Source organism: Piliocolobus tephrosceles, chromosome 9 (genome assembly GCF_002776525.5).
Source record: "Piliocolobus tephrosceles isolate RC106 chromosome 9, ASM277652v3, whole genome shotgun sequence".
NCBI classification, from domain to species: domain Eukaryota; kingdom Metazoa; phylum Chordata; class Mammalia; order Primates; family Cercopithecidae; genus Piliocolobus; species Piliocolobus tephrosceles.
The window spans coordinates 83475559-83497472 of NC_045442.1; the positions used below are offsets into that span (position 1 = coordinate 83475559).

General features: G+C 38.8%; 1 protein-coding gene across 10 annotated transcripts in view; it reads left to right on the plus strand.

Annotated features, from left to right (window-relative positions):
- SHLD2 (shieldin complex subunit 2) overlaps positions 1-21914 on the plus strand; it is an 86690-nt gene that overhangs the window by 58683 nt on the left and 6093 nt on the right. For 6 of the 10 annotated variants that reach the window (XM_023226060.1, XM_023226053.1, XM_023226059.1 and 3 more), the window contains 5 exons: positions 4215-4322; positions 9650-9844; positions 10011-10145; positions 12451-12657; positions 16321-16549. In XM_023226060.1, coding sequence (XP_023081828.1) covers positions 4215-4322; positions 9650-9844; positions 10011-10145; positions 12451-12657; positions 16321-16549 — 874 coding nt within the window. Of the gene's footprint in view, positions 1-2956; positions 3043-4214; positions 4323-9649; positions 9845-10010; positions 10146-12450; positions 12658-16320; positions 16550-19412; positions 19615-21914 lie in introns of all 10 variants that reach the window. The other 4 variants (XM_023226054.1, XM_023226061.1, XR_002734518.1 and 1 more) reach the window with 4 other exon arrangements.

Here is a 21914-nt window from a genome sequence, read left to right on the forward strand (position 1 = left end):
CAAAGCTATGGTTTCTCCTAGACTCTAGAATTCATACTCTTACTGTATAGTTGTAACCATAAAGAACATTTTGTTTTTTTAATTTTTAATTTATTTTTAATTAATTTATTTTTAAGAGACAGAGTCTTGCTATGTTGCCAAGTGCAGTGGCTACTCACGGGCACAATCCCATTACTGATCAGCATGAGAATTTTTAAATTGTTATTTTTAATTTTTTTTTGGTTTGTTTGTTTAATAGGGACAGGGTCTCACTGCATTACCCAGGCTGATCTCCAACTCCTGGGCTCAATTGATCCTCCTGCCGCAGCCTCCCAAAGTGCTAGGATTACAGGCATGAGCTACCGTGCCCATGGTATTTTTAACATTCCCTTGTTTCCAACCTGGACCAGTTCACCCCTCCTTAGGGAACCTGTCATCCTCCACTCCCAGGAGGTCACTATATTGATGGCAAGCTTAGTGCAGACACCTGATCAGCTACAACTTTGAACTCCTGGGCTCAAGTGAGCCTCCTGCCTCAGTCTCCCAAGTAGCCACTGCAGGTATGCATGCCACTGCACCCAGAGAGAATATCTAATTTCTTTTTGTTTATTTTTTGAGACAGACTCTTGCTCTGTCGCCCAGGCTGGAGCGCAGTGGCACAATCTTGGCTCACTGCAACCTCTGCCTCCTGGGTGCAGGTGATTCTCCTGCCTCAGCCTCCCGAGTAGCTGGGATTATAGGTGCACGCCACCACGCCTGGCTAATTTTTGTATCTTTAGTAGAGACGGGGTTTCACCATGTTGGCCAGGCTGGTTTCAAACTCCTGTCCTCAGGTGATTTGCCCACCTTGGCCTCCCAGAGTGCTAGGATTACAGGTGTGAGCCACCGTGCCTGACCAGAATATGTTTTCACCGAACATATCTAATATTGTGTTACATGTTCTTTGTTGATTCAAAATTGACACATGGTGTATTAGAGCAGGAAGAAGTTGATTAAGCTTAATAAAATATCTGAAGAAAGAATGTGATACGGAGGAGGTATTTAGAAAAAGAAAACTTCAAAGCAATATTGATAGTCCTAGCAAATAGTTTACAGGAGGAATGAGAACCTTAGCTAGTGTACCTTGGTGTTCCTATAGGATTGTCAAGTACAATCTTTTATAAAGAGGTAAACACAAGATTGTGATGAACAGGCTTAGCATAGCCACATCCCACTGGCAGTATTAGCTATTATTATTTATATGTGATCATATTATTGGAGATTCAATTCACCTAACTCCCTCTGTTCTGATTCAGTGCTTGCTGAATACCTCTTTGCTTGTGATTTGGCTTTCTAGTTGTACAGCTGCCCACAGCATGAGAACAAGCTGAAATACTGTTTTTTTGGGCAATTAATCCCTCGTTGTAAATGAAAAAAAAATTTTTTTTTCTTTGATTTGTTTCATTAATTGATTTAGTACACGCTTATGTTGCAGAGCCAAAATCTAGTTTTGGAGTGTTAACAAAATTAAGTTTCCCAGACTGTAAAAGAGGCTGAACCCTGGACCATGGTCATTTTACTGAGGCAATTAGTGTTACCAGGGACCTCTCGGGGACCTTTTCCGTTTTCCTAGATAGGTGTAAACTCAATCTGCAATCTCTGTGTTTTTTCCTAACATCTCTATAGTTGTTAACAACTAGGTACATTCTCTCTAGTGGCTTTAATGCAATTTACTTAATCATTTTCCTATTATAAGACATTTAAATGATTTCTATGAACTTTTTTTAAAAAATCTGATTTTTTTTTGTCTTTTTAAGAAAAAGATGATCTAGTTCACTGATTTCTGAATAAGTTTCTTTTTTTTTTTTTTTTTGAGACGGAGTTTCGCTCTGTCGCCCGGGCTGGAGTGCAGTGACCGGATCTCAGCTCACTGCAAGCTCCGCCTCCCGGGTTTAGGCTATTCTCCTGCCTCAGCCTCCCGAGTAGCTGGGACTACAGGTGCCCGCCACCTCGCCCGGCTAGTTTTTTTTTTTTTGTATTTTTTAGTAGAGACGGGGTTTCACCGTGTTAGCCAGGATGGTCTCAATCTCCTGACCTCGTGATCCGCCCGTCTCGGCCTCCCAAAGTGCTGGGATTACAGGCTTGAGCCACCGCGCCCGGCCAATAAGTTTCTTTTGTGTGGAACAGATGGAAACGTTGTGGGGAAAAAAAAAAATCTACACTTTTCTGTTGTCCTAATGAGGCAGTGAACTTACTTGGATAGCTTGGATAGTTCATACTACCTATTGGTATATACCCCCAAACAGAAAAATTCTTTTTTTTTTTTTTTTTTTTGAGATGAAGTCCTGGTCTGTCGCCCAGGCTGGAGTGCAGTGGTGTGATCTCAGCTCAGTGCAACCTCTGCCTCCCAGGTTCAAGCGATTCTCCTACCTCAGCCTCCCGAGTAGGTGGGACTACAGGAGCCCACCACCACGCCTGACTAATTTTTGTATTTTTAGTAGAGACAGGGTTTCACCATGTTGGCCGAGTTGGTCTCGAACTCCTGACCTTGTGATCCGCCCATCTCGGCCTCCCAAAGTTCTGGGATTACAGCTGTGAGCCACCACACCTGGCCGAAACTGAAAAATTTTAAGTAACAGATGTATTCCAGATCTTATTGAATACCAACCCAGTAGACAGTTTGCTATTATACTTCTAGCAATAGAATGAAGAGATGCCAAAAATAAGGATTACCTAAGGGAGACTACTGACTAGAATTAGATGAAGACAGGGGACTTACCACTGGGAAACAACAGTGTTTAAAGGACAAACAGAATAAGAACTAGGAGCTGGGGCATGTCAGTGAGAGGGAAGGAAGGAGCCAGGAGGCCAGGGCAGGCTACCCATCCCCTCCATGCACTGCTAGTGATTACCATGTGACTAATCCAACATTGGCTTCAGAGTCCTAGCTTTTAGAACGCTCTCCTTGAAATTTCTCATCTGTTCCTTTTTTCTGAAGCATGCATCCTGAATGTTGGATCATGAAAAGTCTTGAATGCTGTACTAGCTCTTCCTGGCTAGGCAGTGGGGAGCCACTGTTTTTCAGTAAGTCACCTGAACTCATTAATGCTCTGATGTATCACTCGTCTGAACTCATTAATGCTCTGATAAATGACTCATTAGCATTGTAAGAAATGAGTTGCAGGGGGGACAAGCACCTGTTGGGAGGGAAAGGAATGTGTGATGTAAAACAGTAGTAGTGGCAGGGCATGGGCACATTTAAGCAGCAGAGGGGTAGGTGGGGATTTTAGTTTACCTGATTAGCAGCATAGTGTCAACAAATGAATTGGGCACTGTGAAAGGAAAAGCAGGTTTGGACATTGCTGAGTTTGGGGAGCCAATAGAATATCCAGGTGGGAATTTTCATTAGTCTCTTGTAGATAAAAGGTTCAGAAGCTGAGGAAAGGGTCTGGAATCTACATCTGTAAGTAATCACTTGGAATTTATACATCCTTGGTTTTCTTTCCCATTATCTCTAAATTATTTTGCTATTGTTAATATATGTTTATACCTCTGACACTATATACTGATTAGATCCTGCCTTAGAGATAGCTCCCTTCCCCTCTTTCTCTTTACAGCTCACAAGTTTTGCTGTACCTACAATTGTTTCTACCTGTTGATATGTTTAGTTCTACATGATTCTACTCTATCGGTCTTAGATATACAGCTCTGTCTTTCCAATTGGAAAATGTTCCCTACCTCCAAAGTCTTTCACTTTTAACTTCCATGGAAGATAATTATCATGGTATTTAGGGAAAAATAATCAAGTGTGTTAAGAATGCCTTATATTATATTCAGTTATATTTATAGTAGAAGGGACCAGTCCATACCGAATATTATTACTCTCCTAGGCACTACTGCTTTGGAACGACTACTTTGCCTTCTGGTCCTAAGAAAATTATTTTTAATTTGTCAGAAATATACATGATAACCTTTTGCCTTATGTAAACAAAAACTGTTAAACTTTTTTTATATAGAGCAGTGGTCTTCTATACTGATATCGTTTGAATATAAAGAAACAATTTTGTTAATTTACCTAGATTGACATTTCAGATTTGCTGTTTTGTCATTGCATGCCTTTAGGCAGATTATGTAACCTATTTGATCTCTAGTTTCCTGGTATATGGGAGGCATGCATAATATTTTGCTGTGATTGGTAAGTTAACCACATTGTAAAGGAATTTATGGCAAAATCAGAATATTTTTTCTCTCTCTAGATGTTGTTATTCATGAGGACCAATGGGTTGGTGAGACAGTACTACAATCAACATTTAGCAGTCAGTTATTGAATCTTGGGAGTTATTCATCTATTCAGCCTGAAGAATGTAAGACACATTTTAAATGAAATAATATATTAGTGTTTAAAGTATAAAACATACTAGGAAAGATTAGGGTTAAAACGGTTCTTTTACAAAATGTTTTCTAAACAGTTGGAGAGTATTGGTTTCTTTTCATTAGTAAGAATGAAAATAGAATTTTAAGAAATGAACTTGTGCATTGTGAATCACATTTGTTTTAAGAAGTATTGAGTCTCATGTTTTGTTTTCTTAGGCAGTCAGTATAGTGGTGGTTCTTCACCTTTTAGGGAGTCAAAGACCTCTTTGAGAATCTTTAGACCATTTCTCCAGAAAACTGGACTTATGTAGATAGGCACAAAATTTTGCTTATAATTGTAAAGCATTCCATGGACCTCTGATGTTCTTCTGTGGAACTTCTGAGCCTCTGATTAAGAATCCCTGGGGTAATAAAAATGTATTGGTCTCATATTCAGACAGCTGTGGTTTAAATCCTCATTCTCCTACTTACCACTGCTAAGAAAAGCTATCTTCCTTCTTAAAACGTCCAGTTTTCTCTTCTTTAAAAGAAGCTGTGTAATGAAGAAACTAGCAGCTATCTCCTTCTCTAGGTAATAAAATTTTTTAAAAAAGAAAGAAAACAAAGTAAGGGAAACAGTATAAACTTGTGGTTATGATCACTGTACTCGGATAGACCAGGATTTGAATCCTGGCCCTCTTACGTCCAGTCTGTCTTTAGGCAAGTTATTTCACTTCACTATACCTCTGTCTCCTTGTCTCTGAAATGGAGATAAGAATACATACATACCTTATAGGGTTGTTATGAATATTAAGTGAGCAAATGAATATAAGATGTTGAACCTGCACATAATGTAGTAGTAACATAGTAATATTAGAGGGAGAAATAATAAGCTAGCAAAATGTATTTGATAAAATTCTGAAATATCATACAAGAATATAGCTAGGGAAATATACTGATTATACAAGAAGATAACTGGAATAATAGGAAAGTTATAGGATGTACATGGAAGATAGAGCATGGAATTCCAACTTTTGAATTCTTAAAGAAAGAGCAAGTAGAAGGGAAGAGCAACAATTAGAATAACAAGAACTGTGTTTGGAACGGGCAAGGTTTCATTATATACTAGGGTGGCCCATCAGCAGAAATAAACTGTGACATATTTCATAGACAACTAAAATAGAGTTCTTCATCTATCCAGTATATATTTGTTATGTGTTGACATTGTTTCAGGCACTGTGCTTACTGTACACTGGGGGTACAATGGTGCCTGTCCTCATGGAGCTTATGTTCTCATGTGGAAGACAGACCAAAAAAAATGAATGAAACAGACATATAAGTAAAATATTTACAGGTGATAATGAGTGCTGTGAAGGAAACTAACAAAGGGCTAAGATACAGAATGCCATGGTTCTAGTTGAGAAGGGTTGATTATGGAGTAGAATCAGGGTTAGGAAGTTATTACAATAGCCGAAGTTGAGAGATGATGGGAGGCCGGTGGAGCTAAAGAGTTGAGATATATTTGTAAATAGAGTTAATAGGATTTTCTGATAACGTGGATCTGGGGATGAGGGAAGAGGGACAATCTACTGCTACTTGATTACAGGTTTAAGTAACTAGGTAGCCATTATTGGGAAAGACTGAGAGGGAACTGGTTTATGGGAAAAGGGCTATGTTTCAAGGCATGTTAAGTTTTAGGTATCTTTGAGATATTTAAGTGGAGATGTTGTATAAGAACTGGAAACAAAGTTCAGTACTCAGAAGACAAGTTTAAAATTAAGAGGCAAATTTTAGAGTTATTAGCTTACAGATAATATTTTTTAAAAAACTTTTAAATTTGAAATATTATCTGTGAAATTACAGGATCACAGGGTATTGCAAAAATAATACATAAAGTCCCATGAACTCTTCATCTAGCTTCTCCCAGTGGTGACATCTTATATAACTTTAGTACAATATCAACAACAGGAAATCAACATTTGTATAATACTGTTAACTAGTAATATATTAGGATACTTTCCCTTTCAGTATCAATAAATATAGTATCAGCCTGGCACAGTGGCTTATGCCTGTAATCCCAGCACTCTGGGTGGCTGAGGCAGGAGGATTAGTTGGGTCCTGGAGCTTGACACCAGCCTGGATGATATGGTGAAACCTCATCTCTACTAAAAATACGGAAAAATTAGCCAGGTGTAGTGGTGCACACCTATAGTTCCAGCTACTGGGGAGGCTTAAGTGGAAAAGAAAGTCAAGGCTGCAGTGAGCCATGATTGTACCACAGCACTTCAGTCTGGGTGACTGGAGTCAGACCTTGTCTCAAAAATTTTTTTTTCTTAAATAAATAAATAGAGCATCAATACAGCATTATAATTATAATATGATTAATACTATAGCAATAAAATAGATACACTTAGTCCTAATGCCAGTGTCTTATTTAATAGAAAAGCACTCGAGGCATTGTCATTAAAACCAGGAAAAAAATAAGGATGTCCACTATCTCTGCACTTATTCATTTTGTACTAGAATTATCAGCCAATGCACTTAGACAAGAAGAGGCATCTGGCCTGGCGTGGCGGCTCACACCTGTAATCCCAGCACTTTGGGAGGCCAAGGTGGGCGGATCACTTGAGGCCAGGAGTTCGAGATCAGCCTGTCCAACATAGCAAAACCCTGTCTGTACTAAAAAGATGAAAAATTAGCCAGGTGTGATGGTGCATGCCTGTGGTCTCAGCTACTCAGGAGGCTGAGGCATGAGAATTGCCTAAACCTGGGAGGCGGAGGTTGCAGTGAGCACCACTATATTGAACTGCAGCCTGAGCGACAGAGCAAGATTCTAAGAAAGAAAGAAGAGGCATCTGAATGAATAAAGAAGAATGGAAATTATCTCTATTTACAAATGCCCTGATAACATACCTGAAAACTCCAGGGGATCAAAGTTAAAGTAAATTTAAATAATAAGAGAATTCAGTGATATAACAGGATGCAAAATTAATGTTAAAAAATATCATTAGGCCGGGCACAGTGGCTCACGCCTGTAATCCTAGCACTTTGGGAGGCTGAGGTGGGTGGATCATGAAGTCAGGAGATCAAGACCATCCTGGCTACACAGGTGAAACCCTGTCTCTACTAAAAATATAAAAAATTAGCCGGGCTAGTGCTGGGTGCCTATAGTCCGAGCTACTCAGGAGGCTGAGGTAGGAGAATGGCGTGAACCCAGGAGGCGGAGCTTGCAGTGAGCCGAGACCACGCCACTGCACTCCAGCCTGGGCGACAGAACAAGACTCCGTCTCAAAAAAAAAAAAAAAATTATTAGGCTGAGTGCAGTGGCTCACGTCTATAATTCCAGCACTTTGGGAGGTAAAAGTGGGTGGGCAGCTTGAGCCCAGGAATTCAAGACCAGTCTAGGCTACAAAAAAAAGAAAAGAAAAAGAGAAAGAAAAAAAAAAGCTGGGTATGGTGGCACGCACCTGTGGTCCCAGCTATTTGGGAGGCTGAGGTAAAAGGATTGCTTGAGGCCAGGCTGGGGGATGAGGTTGCAGTGAGCTGTGATTGCACCACTGTACTCCAGCCTGGGCAACAGAGCAAGGCCCTGTCTCAAAAAAATAATAATAATAGTAATTAGACTTAATATACACAAATAATAAACAGAGGGCATAATGATAGTGAAAAACTCATTACTATAGTAATAAAGAAGATAGTTTAAAATACAAAAAAAATACAGTTAAGAAATATGCAAAGCCTATATAAGGAAAAAATTTAAATACTCCAGAAAGAAATGAAGACATAAATAAATGGAAAGAAATTCCCTGTTCTTGGATAGGATGACTCAACATCATAATGATGTCAGTTTTTTGTAAGTTAATATGTAAATTCAGTGTAGTTCCAATGAAAATATCAACAAGCTATGTTGTGGCATATAAAAGTCAATACTAAAGCTCATATGGGAAAACAGACTCGCAAGAATAGCTAGGAAAAGACTGACAAAGGAAAACTACACTGGAGGGGAACTAGCTTTACCAGATGTTAAAACATACTATAAAGCCTCTGTAATTAAAACAGTGAAGTACTGATGCATGAATAGACAAATAGACCAGTGGAATAGAGTAAGAAGATTGGAATTAGACCCAGCAATTTAATATATGACAAAGATGGTATCTGAAATCAGTGAGATAAAGGCTAACTCCTTAATAAATGGTGCTGAGACAGCTGGGTAGCCATTTGGAAAAAAGGGAAAATTGGACACATATCTCACAACAAACAGTAATAAGCACCATATGGATTAATAATCTAAATGTAAAAAATAAAATCATGCAACAATGAGAAGGAAACCTGAATGAATCTTCTGTAATTTTGGTGTAGGGAAAGGCTTTTTCTTAATATTACTCAGAATCCAGGGGCAGTAGAAGACAAGACTGATACATTTTACTATAGAAAAATAAATGTTATATGACCAAAACACCATAAACAAAGTCAAAAGACAACTGACAAACTTGGAGAAAATATTTGCAACATATAACAAAAAGCTAATATCCCTAATATATGAAGAACTTTTAAACCTTGAGTGACAAAGGCTGGGTGTGCTCGTTGACATCTGTAATCATAGCATTTGGAAGGCTGAGGTGGGAGAATCACTTGAGCTCAGGAGTTTGAGACCAGCCTGGGCCACATAGTGAGACCCCATCTCTACAAAAGATCAAAAAATTAGCCAGGTGTGGTGGTGCATGCCTATGGTCCCAGCTACATAGGAGGCTGAGGCAGGAGGATTGCTTGCGCCCAGGAGATCGAGGCGAGGCTACAGTGAGCTGTATATTCATGCCACTGCACTCTAGCCTGGAAAAAGGGAAAATGCGAAAAAGAGATGAACAGTCGATTTTCAAAAAAAGATATAAAAATGGCTATCAAATATAACTTATTAGAGAATTTCAAATTAAACTACATGGAGATAACATTTCTCACCTATCAGATTGGCAAAATTTTAAAAAAAGCACATTCTCTTCTTTAAAAGAAGCTGTTACAGGGTGATGGAATCAAAGAATAGAAATTTTGTGTTTGGTTAATTGATAGAAAAATGATATTATTAACAAAGTAGAGAAGTATGGGAACAGCACAAGTTTCTTGGGGATAGTAAATAATTCCATTTCTATTGATTAAAAATATCAAGCTTATTTTTACATCGAAACTGATTCAAGACATAGCTATTGTACATGTTTTAGAGAAAACAAAACTATATTTTATATCTAATCATACTTTATAACATAAAATACAGTTCTAAAAAATATTATTTGTCAGGAAAAATATAACGTTGCCATATTTTGTCTGTATGTATTTTTTTCCTTAGATTCCAGTGTAGTTAGTGATGTTGTACTTCAAGACTTACTGGCATATGTGTCCTCAAAACATTCCTACCTCAGAGATCTTCCTCCGAGGCAGCCTCAGAGGGTGAACAGTATAGACTTTGTAGAATTGGAGCACCTTCAGCCTGATGTATTAGTCCACGCGGTACTAAGAGTTGTTGATTTCACTGTACTGACAGGTAAACATTTTGACTGCTTCCTTAATTTTAGATTATGAAAAATTAAGATATAAGACCATCTTAGTGTACCATTTGGTTATCACTATGTATGTATCATCAGCTATTAAAGTATGGTATCACATGTGATAGAGTAATGTCATCTAAGATACTCATTTTCCTTTTCCAGAGGCAGTATACAGTTATAGAGGACAGAAGCAGAAAAAAGTTATGTTAACAGTGGAACAGGCCCAAGATCAACATTATGTGCTTGTATTATGGGGTCCTGGAGCAGCCTGGTACCCTCAACTTCAAAGGAAAAAAGGTAAATACACCAAAAAGCATTTAACCTATTTATATTTCGGTAAATGATTAATGTTTATGAGCCCGAGATGGAGAAAATCTTAAGAGACTAGACAGCGTTTGAAATACAAGTGATCATGATTGAATATTCTTCTGCAAATTTCTTCTGTTAAAATTTTGTACCTCTTGTAGCAATTCATTTATCTAATAAGTCCTCAATAATTGATGGTGGTGAAATAAAGGCTTACATTTATTCCCAGATATACTACTTTACCTTTTTAGTGAAGATCTTACCTGCTTCAAATAACATTCTTTAAACATTTAATTCTGGCGAAGCTTCTACAATTTTTTTTCAGCCAAAGTACTCTGATAAATAAACTCTGTGATTATAAGGCAGATGTCAGGGGAGTTACCTTAACTCTTTCAAGTCACAATTACTGTTCAATAAATTACTGTGTTTCATATTTTTATTATAGTTGTTTTAAAAGCATGCACTGTTAGCCATCCCTAGAATGTTCAGTGTTAAAATATGACCCATGATTACATTTTTCTTTAAAGCATAAATTATTTCTGGTATATTGAATTAAATGGAATTGATGTTTCATTAAAATAGTATAATATCTTCCCTTTGCTATTGTGAGATCCTTTAGTTTCATTCGTGGCTTATGAGTTATTTTTCCCTGCTAAATTAATTTAGAGATTGATTCAGTATATTATTATTTTTTTACCTGAAAGAGTTAATGCCTCTCCTGTCACATTGTCTCTCTTAATCATTAATAGCTATGACTCGGATTTGAGATAAGTCTAACTTTGGACTTTTATGTTAAGATCAAACAGGGACAGATGTTTGTTTGGTTGAGCAAGCTGACAAACATGTATCAGTGATAGACTAACTATGATCATTGACCACCATAGCCTGGCTGAGAACATGAGTCTAGTGCATGCTACACAAGAATGTAGGTCACAGGTATAGTGGAGCTGTAACAAAGCAGATTGCTCCATGTTTAATGTGAATGTTCTTTTAAAACTAATAGTTTTTTGGTTAATAGAAGAGAAATTACAGTTGTCTCTAGGTGATTCGATGGTGTTTAGGTTAGTACTGAAAACATATGAATCCAGGAATTAAGATGTCTCAAACTCCTGAGCTCAAGTGATTCTCCCACCTGAGGTAACTAAGGTATTGAAATATGAGTGAAATATTAGACTTGGGTTCATTTCAGTGTCCTTTCTTTAAACAAAAGAAAACAAAACTTTGCCTATGGATAGAGACATGAGAACTGTCTACTCTGTAAAGCAGTTGGTTATGATAAATGATGACCATTCAGGAGGGCAAGGAATCTTTTTTTTTTTGAGACCGATTCTTGCTCTGTCCCCTAGGCTGGAGTGCAGTGGCGCGATCTCAGCTCACTGCAAGCTCTGCCTCCCGGGTTCATGCCATTCTCCTGCCTCAGCTTCCTGAGTAGCTGGGACTACAGGCGCCCACCACTGTGCCTGGCTAATTTTTTGTATTTTTAGTAGAGACGGGATTTCACCATGGTCTCGATCTCCTGACCTTGTGATCTGCCCACCTCAGCCTCCCAAAGTGCTGGGATTACAGGCGTGAGCCACTGCGCCCAGCTGAGGGCAAGGAATCTTTAGAAAATATTTTACGAGTTGATGGGTGCAGCACACCAACATGGCACAAGTATACATATGTAACAAACCTGCACGTTATGCACATGTACCCTAGAACTTAAAGTATAATAATAAAATAAAAATAAATAAATAAATAAAAAAAGAAACTGCCAAAAAAAGAAAGAAAATATTTTATTTAAATTATCTCTAGTGGTCGGGCATGGAGGCTCATGCCTGTAATCCCAGCACTTTGGGAGGCCGAGATGGGTAGATCATGAGGTCAGGAGTTCGAGACCAGCCTGACCAACATGGTGAAACCCTGTCTCTACTAAAAATACAAAATTTAGACGGGAGTGGTGGCACACGCCTATAATCCCAGCTACTCAGGAGGCTGAGGCAGGAGAATTGCTTGAACCTGGGAGGTGGAGGTTTCAGTGAGCCAGGATCGCACGACTGCTCTCCAGCCTGGGCAACAGAGCGAGACTCTGTCTCGGAAAAAATAATACTAACAATAATAATGATAATAATCTCTAGCATGCTTCTATTGTCTTAATGCACCATTCATATTTTATCTCTTTTTACCCAAACTCTTTAGTGATAAAAGATTAGTATTCAGCTGACTTAATCAGATCAATCTATTTCATCTGATACTAAGCCTAGATTTTTTTTTTTTTCCTTTTTGCTGACTTTTGTTTTTACTGTTTTTGTTTAAGGTTATATTTGGGAATTTAAATATCTTTTTGTTCAGCGCAATTACACACTAGAAAACCTAGAGTTGCATACAACGCCTTGGTCATCCTGTGAGTGCTTGTTTGATGATGATATAAGGGCAATTACATTTAAAGCAAAATTTCAAAAAAGTACACCCTCCTTTGTGAAGATATCAGACTTAGCAACCCACCTAGAGGATAAGTGTTCAGGTAAGATCTTTATATACATAAATTCTGCTATTTTTATTTCTTTTGAACAGGGTCTTGCTCTGTTGCCCAGGCTGGAATACAGTGGTGTGAACACAGCTCACTGCAGCCTCCACCTCCCAAGTTTAAGTGATTCTCCCACCTCAGCCTTTCGAGTAGCTGAGGAGGGAAGGAAAGGCTAGTGCATACCATCACTGTACACCACCACACCCAACTATTTATTTATTTATTTATTTTGGTAGAGACAGAGTCTCCCTATGTTGCCCAGTCTGGTCTCAAACTCCTGGACTCAAGTGATCCTCTTGCCTTGGCCTCCCAAAGTGCTGGGATTACAGGCATGAGCCACCACACGCAGTCCACTGCTAGTTTTAATATAAGCAAAAAGGATACCACTTGTGGTAAAAATGTATAATTCTACATAAAAGTGAAATGTAAATCTTTGCGAATATCTGAACTAGATTCTAGTAGCTTTAGGAACTATGTGCCAGGAACCAGGGACAAAGAACAAATACCTACTTTTTATTATATGACAAGGTGGGACCATAAATTCAGTTCCTTACTTTATCTTGGCCAAATGCCAGATTAAAATTTTAACTAGTTGGGTTAATTCACATATGTGTGTAAATATGTTTTCCAATATATGATTGAAGGTTAGCGTTGTTATATCATAAAACTATGCTAAGGAGGATACAGGCAGAAAACAAAAAAGACAACACCTCTCAAAAAACCCAACTTATAATTGGATACAGAGATTTCATTCTCAGAGAAGAACTTCTTATTCCTAGTTCTACACTGAAACATTTACTAATACCAGCAGATAATTTAAATTAATAATATTTCTGGAAGATAAACACAGGTAATAGAAAATTTACAAGCTTTTATACTATAAAATTTTCATACCATTTTCAAAAATGGAAGTTGCTTTATGGACATAAAAGACTCTAGATTTATACTAACTGGTAAAATCTTGGTAATGTTACAGTATCATGTAAGTTCCTAAGCCAGTTTTATATTCATGTGCCCCTCCAGTGCTCTGCTTCTCAAACTCCACAGACATACAGAGGTGGTCACCACAGGAAGGAATGCCAGACACAGTTGAGGGGCTACATTACTTTGCAGAGACCTTTAGTTTGGTGCCATGGAGAAGTCAACTCTGTTACTTACTGCTTACACAAAACAGTTATCTGCTGGGATTGAAGTCCTAGAATTAGGTTTAAAAATAAAAATAAACAACATCATGGACAACAACAAAATAGGTGGCCACCGCACTGATGATGAAAGATTCTGAGGATATAGCCCCACTTGTTTGAGGATGCAGTCAGAAATTGTGCACGTTCTTGGAAATCCTGGAGGTGTGCTCCTCATTGGGAAGCCATGCCAAAACTGTGCTATTCAAATCAGTCCTTCAGAGGCTTTGTTCACAGAGGCCCTTTTAGCCTTTTTCATTCTCTTTATGTTCAGCTATGAGGGCTGAATTCATAGTTTCTGTCATAGTGTATGTGTTTTTAAGACAAAAATAGAGAGAGAATATGAAAACACAAGCAACTTTTCCCTAACCTATTTTATAGTTAAATAAAAGGAGAAAGAGAGATCAGCATCGGAGCATTTCCTAGAAGGATCTGCTTGCACAACAAAAGCCAGAGGGAGATGAGGCTCGCCTGAGTCCTTGTAAAGAAATGAAGATGCTTACCCAGTACCTCATCTTACTGCCAGCAGAATTTCAGTGCTCAGCAGGAGTGATCCCCTTGAAAGCAAAGTCCACATTCAACATGACCTTTTAATTCTTTTCAAGAGGCGTATAAATTTACAAAATGATAGGATTATGTGAACATTCTTTTAAAATTATTGAATTATTAAGAATTGAATTATTAAGAATTTTTTAGGCTGGGCGGGGTGGCTCATGCCTGTAATTCCAGCACTGTGGCAGGCCGAGGTGGGTGGATCATTTGAGGTCAGGAGTTCGAGACCAGCCTGGCCAACATGGTGAAACCCTGCCTCTACTAAAAATACAAAAATTAGCCAGGCATGATGGTGGGTGCCTGTAGTCCCAGCTACTTGGGAGACTGAGGCAGGAAAATTGCTTGAACACAGGAGGCGGAGCTTGCAGTGAGCCGAGATTGCGCCACTGCGCTCCAGACTGGGCGACAGAGCAAGACTCTGTCTCAAAAAAAAAAAAAACAAAAAACTTTCTGAGTGGAGGGAGGAGAGTAAGGGTTGAAAAGCTAACTGTTGGGTACTCTGCTTACTACAGAAGACTCTACTTGGGTGATGATATGCCGATGTAACAAACCACGCACATCTACTCCGTGAATCTAAAATAAAAATTGAAATTTTTTTTACATGATTTTTTAGGTCAGACACATTGGCTCAAGCCTGTAATCCCAGCACTCTGGGAGGCCAAGAAGAGTGGATCACTTGAGCCCAGGAGTTGGAGACCAGCCTGGGCAACATGGCAAATCCCCATCTCCACAAAAAATACAAAAATTAGCCAGTTGTGGTGGTGTGCCTGTAGTCCCAGCTACTCAGGAAGCTGAGGTGGGAGGATCGCTTGTGCCCAGGGAGGTTGAGACTGCAGTGAGTCAAGATTGCACCACTGCACTCTAGCCTGGATGACAGAGTGAGACTGTCTCAAAACAAAACAAAATGTTGTAGTAATTTAACATGTTTTGGAAAAATGTGGTATTGAATCTTCTACAGCTCGTGACATATTTGATCGCTATGCACTCCTGCTAACTTATGTAGGGATATGTGATACAATTGGAAGAGATGATGAAACTATCTTTGGGCATTGAAAGACTAAAGAAATGAAGTTAAGAACGAAAGACTCATCATTAACTGAACTCTGAAAGAGATAACCAGAAAACATTAGGACACCAGAGTGATTAGTTCTTGACCTGGAGTATTCTTACTTCTGAGAGGATGAAGAAGAACAAATTTGAAGGCTTAAGGCTTAAAGAAGCCTTTAAATTGACTATGGAGAAAGGGAGAATAATGCTCAGAAAAACGACCTCACCGGTACACAGTAAGACAAAAGTAAATTAGGAAAAAATAATGTCTCGGGGATAGTAGATGTTCAGTATTTGTTTACTGGTGAATGGATGAGCCATTAGCAGTGAATTATGAATATGCTTGAGGTTTCTCATGAGTCACCTGAGAAACGATTAATAAATGAGAACTTTTTATAACCTACACCCAGATATATAGATGATAATGGTGAGCGGGAAGTTGGAAAAACGTTTAAAAGAGGACAGGCTATTGATAGTTTTGGGTAGAGAGAAGAAGAAAAGTTCACCTCCTATTTGGCTTTTGACTATGATCAATTAAAAAGAAGACAGGGCAAGGAGAGAGGGCATGTTAGCTAGTTTCAAGTAGTCGAAGGGATTTCTTCTAAAGGAGGTATTGAACTTACGTTGCCTGATTCCAGAGGATGGGGAGGAAGGAAACACCACATGTTCAGCCAAATTAGCCAAGTAAACCTGCTCTCAGTTGCAGCCAGACCCCCTGCCTTTAGATTCTAGGAAAATAGTAAAGAAGACTAAGAACAAGACTTCCATGTATCCTTTTACTACAAGTGACTGTAAATCAACTATAAAATTAGCCATGTTTGTAAATTAAAGTTACAATTTTGGCCCAATAATTTATAATATATCTGTTTGTCTTTTATAGGAGTGATTCAAATTAAAGCCCAGATTTCAGAGCTGGCATTTCCTATTACAGCAACTCAGAAGATAGCTCTAAATGCTCACAGTTCTCTGAAGAGTATTTTCTCTTCTCTTCCCAACATTGTATATACTGGCTGCGCAAAATGTGGATTGGAACTAGAAACAGATGAGAACAGGATCTATAAACAGTGTTTTAGCTGCTTGCCATTTACTATGAAGAAAATATACTATAGGTAAGGCAACTAAGCAAGCCAATTTGATGGAAAATAATTATTATAGATCTGGAAGAATTAGTCTGTAAACCCTTACTTTCTAAAAAGAATTAACTAGAGCTAGTCGAAGAGAATAAAATTTTCCCTGAGTGATAGATAGCTATGGAAGCAAAAATTTCCCAGGAATCGTTACAGGAATTTCTTAAAGCAGTAATTGGGAGATTTTAGTGTCTTCAAACAGCCGTACCGAAGAAACATTTTCCTTGGTTTACTTTTTAACCAAAGTCTAAATGGCTCATAAAGAACTCATTTTCCTACCTTAACATATAATTAGAATTTAAAGGCTAAAAGTATCATATGATCTCACCTCTGAGTTGTTGTGGAAGCTAGTAAGACATTTAACCCTGTTTTCCCACCTTTACCTTAGAAATTGAAGCTAGCGAATAAATGTTGTATGGTGCAACTGCTAACCAACTCAGCGAAAAACACACTGTTTTTTGAATAATAGGTAGTCAAAAGCTCAGATATTTTTCTTTTTACCGTATAAATTACATGTGTTTACAAAATAGCACTCAGTGTTTTATGCTCCTTCTAACTATTTCTAAATATTGCAATATCTAAAAACTAAATGCAAATATATTCCACATGTTATCATGGCATACTTCAAGAAAAGTTATAGAAGCTTAATTTGTAAACCTTATTTCTCTTTACAGATATTATGTTTGTTATAAATAAGTGAATGAATTTTGCTATTACTGTGACAGTTGGTTTTGTGGAAAAGAAGATTGAATTAGGATGCATGGTAGGCTGGGTGTGGTGGCTCACACCTGTAATCCCAGCACTTTGGGAGGCCAGGGTGGACGAATTGCTTGAGCCCAGGGGTTCAAGACCAGCCTGGGAAACATAGGGAAACCCCATCTCTACCACACACACAAAAAAAGGGCATGGTGACATAGGCCTGTAGTCCCAGCTACTTGGGAGCCTGAGGTAGGAGGATTGTTTGAGCCCAGGAGATTGACTGTTACAGAGAGCTATGTTTGCACCACTGCACTCCAGCTTGGGCAACAGAGTGAGACCCTGTCTCAAAATCAAAACAAAAAATGCATGGGATGTTACAAACAACATTGATTTATTGATAGTTAAGGCCCCTAAAAAGTACATATAGGTGACTTATTTATATCATTCCAAATGTGTCTATTCAGTATAAGTATTTATTGGACAAAAATGTTGCTCAGTACTATTCCTTATGGGGAGGAGGGACTTTGATTCTTTAGTTTACAAAATGACTGTTCAAGAGAAGGACTTCACAGATCAGTATCACCTGATTATGGCATAACTAGTTTGAGGTATGTAAGATCTCTTCCTAAACTATACCACATTAAAGATGTAGTGCTAGTTTGTTGTCTTGCTGGAATGTTGAATGGTCATGTTAAGGCAATAATTATTATTTTTTATTTATTTAAAAGCCTTTTTTAATTTTTAATTTTTTTTTTTTTTTTTTTGGGACAGAGTTTTGCTGTTGTTGCCCAGACTAGAGTGCAGTAGTGCGATCTCAGCTCACTGCAACTTCTGCCTGCCAGGTTCAAGCGATTCTTCTGTCTCAGCTTCCCGATTAGCTGGGATTACAGGCATGTGCCACCACGCCCAGCTAATTTTATATTTTTATAGAGACAGGGTTTCTCCATGTTGGTCAGGCTGGTCTTGAACTCCTGACCTCAGGTAATCCACCTGCCTTGCCCTCCCAAAGTGCTGGAATTACAGGCATGAGCTACCACGCCCAGCCTATAAAAGCCTTTAAATTGTTTAGTCCAGGTTATGTGGTTTCCTTGAAAAGAAAAGATTGAAATTAACAAACTCCCTTCAAGGTATCAAGTATTTGACTCCAAAATCATCTACATAAATCAATCAGCAAACTGAGTAAGAGAAAACTCTCAATGATTATTCATTAAGACTCAGTCAAATATTTATTAGGAATCCGCGTATGTTCACATATCACATATGTACTATGGATGTTATACTGGTTGATCTAAGTAGACTTATTGTGCCCAAGAAGCTTGGTAGTCCGTTTAAGAAACACTTCATCGGCTGGGCGCAGTGGCTCACGCCTGTAATCCCAGCACTCTGGGAGGCCAAGGCAGCTGGATCACGAGGTCAGGAGATCGAGACCATCCTGGCTAATACGGTGAAACCCTGTCTCTACTAAAAATACAAAAAATTTAGCCGGGCTTGGTGGTAGGCACCTGTAGTCCCAGCTACTCAGGAGGCTGAGGTAGGAGAATGGCATGAACCCGAGAGGTGGAGCTTGCCATGAGCCACGATCACACCACTGCACTCCAGCCTGGGCGACAGAGTGAGACTCCGTCTCAAAAAAAAAAAAAGAAAAAAGAAACATTTAACGAACATTTGTGTGACATAACAGTCCCAAACTGTGAGTGGGTTGGTCATATTTTACATTGGTTGTAACTTGGAGCTGATTTTCCAATGGAAGCAACATTAGATACTGCATTGGAGTCTCATACGAGGCCACAGACATTTATTAAATTTACATGTAGATAGCATAATTCCTGCTCTTCAAGCTATCATAAAACTCAAATACCATTTTTAACAATGTTTCTACAGATTATTCAGATTTACAGTTTTAGAATACAAGAAATACATTTATTTTTCTGTACTAGAAGCTAGAAAACCCAGCAGGTCAAACCATAATTAAGGCTCCTATTTAGGCAGCACTAGGAAACGTTTGGGTCTCTCAAGAGGTTGTAGCGAAGGTGCAGGCTGGGGCTGCAGTCATCTAAAGGCTTGACTGGAGTTGGAGGATTCATTTCCAAAGTGGCTCATTCGTATGGCTGGCAAGTTGAGTTCCTCTTCACTTGGGTCTCCACAGGCTTCCTGAATGTTCTCACAAAGAGGCAGCTCATTTCCCCAGAGCAGGAAAGGCAAGAAAGAGAGTTCCAGGTGGAAGCCAGCCTTTTTGTGACCTAGACTCAGAAATCATGTGGCATCACTTCCACCAAATTCTGTTCATCAGAAGTGAGTTTAGCTGCACATTGGAGAGTGGATTAGAATGAAGCTAGTGCAGAGAAGAGGTAAGAGGCTGTTGCCTTATTTTGGAGGAGAGATGATGGTGGCTTGACTAGAGAGGAGGTGGTGGGAATAAAAAGAAGTGGACAGATTTGAGAATGGTTGGAAAATAGTTTGCAAGATGTAGTGATTGGTAGGTAAAGAGAGAGCACAGGTACATTACACATCATTGACAGTTGGGTGAACAATAAGATTATTTATTAAAACAAGTAACCTTGGGAAAATGTTGATCATATTGAGCTTGAGTTCCTGAGAGGTAGCAAGTTGGAAAGTGGTTAGATGTACAGAAATGCAATTTGCAAGAGAATTCTGGGCTAGGCTTATAAGGTTATCTGTGGTGATTGAACTCTTCCTTGGTTTCTGCACTCTGTTTTGTTTTTCCTTCTTAATCTTCAGTTATTACCTCTCCTAATGGATTATTCTTACCAGCCTATAAACACACTCCCGTATTTCTTGTATTAAAAAAAAACAAACAAAATCATCCATTAATATTACATCTCCCTCTTATCCCTTCGTTTTTCTATTGTGTTTTATACCCAGCCAAACTTTGTTAAAGAATTGTAAATATATTCTCTCTCCCCTGTTATGTCTTCAGTTTCACTCCAGTTATTCCATTCTACTCCCACCATGCTGCAGAAGCTGCTTTTGTCAAAGTTACACTTTTGATGTTGCCTGAGGCATGGATACTTCTTTCCTCCTTCTAACTGCTCTCAGTTATATTCGGCATGTCAGGCTACTTCCTCCTTCTTGAAATAGCCTCCTCCTGGCTTTCTAACTTGTCTCTCAGGCCCTTCCTTCTCAGCTTCTTCTACCCCCTCTTTAAATGCTGGGGTTAATCTTGAGCTCTCGTCTGTGTCCTTCCTCTTATTCTTTCTGTACATTCTGCCTGGATGATCACAGCTGTTTTCATATTTGTACTTACATCTTCACCCTGATTTTCTCCTCCAGGCTCCAGTAGTCAGTATCAAATCCTTTGCTTGACGTCCATCTCACATTTAAACATACCCACAATGGACTGTTGTTTTTCCTAACCATACTCAAATCTCGTTCTCTTCATTTTTATACTTTCTGGAAAATGGCATACCATCTACCCAATTATTTAAGCTGGAAACCTGGGCACGATCGTTGAATCATTTTCTCTTCCCTACCTCCCCTATCTAATCTATTAGCAAGTCCTAGGAATTTTCATTCAGAACTATATCACAAATTCATCCACTTTTTTCCATCTCCACTGCTAACATCTTAGTCCAGTGTATCTCAGCAGGGGCGTTGTTGACATTTTACGCAGGACAGTTTCTCATTATGTACCATATCCCACACACTGTGGGGCATGTGGCATCCCTGTTTACCTTCCCCTAGCTGAACCTCAGTTACTGTGAAACCAAAATGGAAAGTCAGTGCCTGCTCGTCTGGAATCACTCAGGCCTCATCTAAGTCACTACTACCTGTTGCACAAACCGGCACACCAGCAGTTTCTTGGTGGAGCTCCTGCTGGCCTTGCCTCCTCCCCTTTATTCTCCACCTGTTGGCAGCGTGATTACCCCTTGCTTCACCCATCAGTCGTCTCCTTATGCTTGTTGCCTCTGCAGTCTCATCTGCTGCCACTCCCCTGTCGTCCAGCACTCTAGCCACGTGGCCTTCTTTCAGTTCTTCAGACATTTTGATTTTTCTCCATAGGATGTTCTTGAATTTCTTCCCTCAGTCTGACTTCACAAGGCTGGTTTCTTTACGTCTTAGATTAAATGCTGCTTTATCAGAGAGGCCTTTCCTAACCACCCTTCTTTATTTTCTGTTATAGTAGCCTGGGTGTGCTTATTGTAATTTGTAGTTGCATACTGTCTTTTCTAAAAAAACATTTTTACTGAAGTAAAATTCATATACATCAAATTAATCTTCTGAAATGTACAGTTCAATGGCTTTAGTATATTCCCAGGGCTGTGTAGCTCTCACCACAACCAGTTAGGACATTTTCATCATCTAGCCCTATACAAAGCCTCATACTCATTAGCAGTCACTCTCCTCCCCATGCCCCTCAACCCATGGCAACTACGAATCTGCTTTCTGTCTCTATAGATTTGCCTGTTCTAGATATTTTATATAAATATTATATAATATGTGATCTTTTGTGACTGGCTTCATTTAGCATGATGTTTTCAAGGTCCATCCATGTTGTAGCATGTATCAGTACTTCATTCCTTTTTATTGCAAAATAATATTGCATTGTATGCATATACCACATTTTGTTTATCTGTTCATCAGTTGATGGACAATTGGATTGTTCCTACACTTTGGCTATTATAAGTGA